Source organism: Plectropomus leopardus, unplaced genomic scaffold (genome assembly GCF_008729295.1).
Source record: "Plectropomus leopardus isolate mb unplaced genomic scaffold, YSFRI_Pleo_2.0 unplaced_scaffold21233, whole genome shotgun sequence".
NCBI classification, from domain to species: domain Eukaryota; kingdom Metazoa; phylum Chordata; class Actinopteri; order Perciformes; family Serranidae; genus Plectropomus; species Plectropomus leopardus.
In genome coordinates this window covers 279-4,238 of record NW_024622976.1, presented here as the reverse complement: position 1 = coordinate 4,238, position 3,960 = coordinate 279, and the positions used below count along the sequence as shown (strand labels likewise).

The 3,960-nt window shown below is 38.5% G+C and overlaps 1 protein-coding gene across 1 annotated transcript; it reads right to left on the bottom strand.

Moving 5' to 3' along the window:
- Positions 1 to 470: 470 nt before the first annotated feature.
- LOC121965697 (mannan-binding lectin serine protease 1-like) lies at positions 471 to 3,505 on the bottom strand (the record flags this gene model as incomplete). The annotated part of the gene is made up of 6 exons (XM_042515824.1): positions 471 to 605; positions 705 to 786; positions 883 to 998; positions 1,100 to 1,250; positions 2,961 to 3,154; positions 3,380 to 3,505. Coding segments are annotated over 6 exons (804 nt in total), but the record flags the coding sequence as incomplete, so codon positions are not given.
- Positions 3,506 to 3,960: the final 455 nt, after the last annotated feature.

The window sequence follows — 3,960 nt, the reverse complement described above, 5'->3', positions numbered from 1 at the left end:
TGCGAACATGGTTAACAATGCTCCCCAAAGAGGTTTTGCAGCTCAAAATGTAGCCACTTAAGCACCGGGGCAACCTGGGAAGAGACCAGAGAATGGCTACAATGTTTACACAGCAACAACGTCCCTGTGGCAGGACAGTGTTACAAGCGGTAATCTTCAATGAGCTGCACCGCTAAGTAGCTATCAAAACCAACAGAAAGTAAAATTAAAAAAATTACTTCACTAATTATTAAAATTTCTAGGGGAATAGCGCTTTCAAATGCAGAAGACTAAAGGAAAAGGCTTCTTGTATTTCATATCATTTGGGTTTTGTTTGTTTTTTTCTTAAAATTGAATTGGTAGGCCAGTTAAGGGTGCAAAATTTATTAAAACTGGCATCCCAAGAAACAATAAAAGATCTATAAAGAGGAAAAACTTTGCATTCGTAAAAGTTAGTTTTAAAGGGATGTGTACAAGTTTCCTTTAATTACCGTCTCCCTCCAGATTGTAGTACTTTGAGCTGCAGTTAAACTGGATCTGGTCTTTATACTGAGTGTGTGGGTCAGCTGAGCCCACCAACTGCAGGATGCCATCTTCTGGGATATCGGGAACACCACAATCCACAGCTACATGCGGAAAAAAAACATTGTTATAGACAGTGTGGAAAAAAACAAACAAGTAATTCAAGACAAATTTTTAGAAGAACTGGTTCCAGTCAGACTTACGTTCACAGATATAAGTGGGAGTCCACACACCTGTACTCTGACATTTTGTCACATACTCTGACAACAGGGCGTGGGCGCCTTGCTACTTTGCAAAGAGGAGAACTTAATTAACTTAACAGTGACTTCAATACTTTAAAAGTTAATCTTTTTTAAACGCTCAGGTTCTATGTGCACTCACAGTGTCCACAACGTAGCCAAATTCACAAGTTACTGTCACTTTTTCACCCTGAGAATATTCTGGTCGCTGAGGAGTTAGAGTGGAGTGTGGGGTCACCACCGCTGGACAAACCTTATCTGCAATTATCATGTGAAAAAAGAACAGTTACAATCACTGATCAGTTTCCAACAAACTTCACATCAAATTGTCTTTTCCCATTGTGAGGAGGCTGCAGCACCTGTGGTCTTGAAGTGGAAAGAAAAGCCTTTGTTGGTGCCGTAACCATCAGAGGTGAAGCGGATGACGACATGATGTGAGTGAGTAAGAAAAGGAGAGGGGGGAGGCGTTTGGCCACAGAATGGGCCCAGAGTCCCAGAGGGAGTCTCAATCTGTGAACAAAACAACAAAGGTCACATCTTACAATGTGGTGCGCCTCCTGACTTCCTCTCTGCTCTGTTCTCTCTGGTGAAGATATATGTGCATGCCCAAAAAACACTATTCAACTCATATATAAATTATAAAATATTTGTATGCCTAAGTATATATCCCAAAGAGAAAGCCACATGTGTCAAATCAAACAAACAAAAATAATCTTGTCTGATGAGACGAAAATTGAGCTTTTTGATCATCAGACTAAACACCATGATACACTGCACATCACCATGAACATTAGCACCCTGCCGTGAAACACCTCTCTGTTTTCCAGCGAAACAATGAACTGAAAATGAAACTGAATGATCTGGTATATTATAAAATTAAAAAAAACTCTTCAGAGCAAAAGAAAAGTCAAACCGAGACTGTGTACAATCTTTTTTTTAGTACAGAAGACCAAAGCAGATTTAAAAGAAGATAAAAGATACATGGAATCCTGCTACATTTCAAGAAATTTCTATTTCTGGGGTTGAATTATGGAACGATGTAAATATAAATTTAAAAATGTGTAATTGATTTTTGGTTTTCAAAAGAATGGTTTACAACACTAGTTTTGAGGGTTAGTAAAAGTGGAACTGCACTTCTTTAACTAAACTTAACTTGACTTAAGTAAGTTTTATGTCATTATCAAAATTCCAATAATGGGTTTTTTTGCATGTTTTTGTTATATGTTGCTTTCGTTGGTCTTTAATGCTCATTTATGCGAAGCAAATTCCCCTTGGGGCATTAACAGTTTTATTCATTCATGCACTCAAAGAGTGCAGTGTATAGATGTGCAAAGCTGATCGACATTGACCCACACAGACTCAACGCTGTGATTGCTGTTTGCATCTACTAAATAATGAGCTAAGGAGGGGGGAATAATTATGGGAAAAGTTTTGAATTTAAATTTTTGGACAAATGTTTACTGCAACATGAAATACTTTTTTTTCTTTTTGTCTCGTGGAGGAGACATGAGTACAACAGAGCTGGGAAAAACCAGAAATTTGTTTCTGTTGGTGAGTTTTCGTGGCAGTTTTATGTTTCTCATTCTGCATAAGGGATTACAATTCTGTGATTCCCGTCGTGCCAAGAATAAAAACTTTTCTGCATTAAGTACACTGCACCCTTGTTTTCAGCCATGTCATGAAATCTTTGTTAAATAGCCTTTTTTCCTTTTTTTTTTTTTAAATGTGCACTTCCTCATGTCATCCAGGGTGCAGTGACAGCTAACAGACAGTGGATCCTCTGTTTTAAGCATCCTGGCCAGAAACAAAATATTTGTGTTGTTGGTTCTGCTATCTTGTGACTTTAATGCAAATTGCATGCAGAAAATGAAAGAGGAAAAAACGATTTTACGGATCATTTTGAGATTTTACAAAGCAACATCAGAAAAAAAATAAATCATAACCCTTCTTTCCATGTCTTAGCATTTTTAATACTTTTAAAAGATTAATGTAAGATGTTTTAATACTAAATTAGAAATTATTTTTCTAATTAATAAATTCTATGCCATTTAAGACTTTCTAAAGATCTGCTGGAACACTGTATCAAATTATCAAAACAGGATGTGTACGAGTTGTCAAATCTCTAAAGTAACAACATGTTTGTGTGAACTTCCTCTTTGTTTCCTGCTCTGTAAAGCTTTAGAAGAACTTTGTCTTTACATATTTTATCCAAACACTTACCCTCAGTGCGTCTATGCATTGACCATCAGGGCTTTGCTCCACATCGAAGTCGTCAGAGAAGTGCAGCTCCAGTTGCAGGGTGGCCGCCACAGACAGCGTGTACTGACAATTGGCGTTCTCTGCATATGAAGCGGGCCAGGACGGAGTGGATACGTCCCCTTGGCTCAGCCCTGACAGATCCCCAGTGCAACTCACTGTGTTGAAGGTAAGAGTACTTTTGTCATAATCATAATCATTTGCATTACAAAATCGGCCTCCTTCTCATGTTATTCTCCTCTTTCTCCTGCTTCCTCCGTGGGTTTGCCTGCTTCTGCTTCCATTATTTCCCCATTTTCACTTCACGTTTCAGTTTTGTTTCACCGTCCTTCAGTTGTCTTTGTCTAATGTGAACACTTCTTTGTGTACACTGTTTACTGTACCTGTGCAGGTGTGTTTATCCGTGTCCAGGAAGTAACCATGGCGACAGGAACAGTGGTACCCTCCAATGTAGTTGTGACAGAACTGGGTGCATCTGTTGTCAGGGTCGTCCTTACATTCGTCAAAGTCTGAGGGAGAAAATTTATTAAAGGTCAGATGTAGAAGCGCACAGCACACAAGACAGTTTAAAAGGAAGACTTGGACAACAACAATTTTTAGGTAATTTTATTGTCACATTTTAATATAATTTCTTGCAATTTGTGGAACATTTCTTGGTCATGCCCCTGCCCCCTTTTTGTAATAGCTTGTGAAAGGTGTCTAAATGCAGCACAAAAAAACTAATGTTGACTCAGGTTTTAAAAGGTTAATGGAAATTCTTTTATTCACTTTCTTGAGAAAAGCAGCAATGTCTGCGACTGGAAAATGAAGTCAACACTCAAGTGCCAAAAACTGCAGTTACTCGAGTGGCCATTCATGGTTCCAGACACCCATCAACTCTAATAGACACCCATGTTAAAATGCCCAAATTTACAGTGGGAATAAACATGTATACAGCCTGGGGCAAAAACTGGTTTTGGTCTCT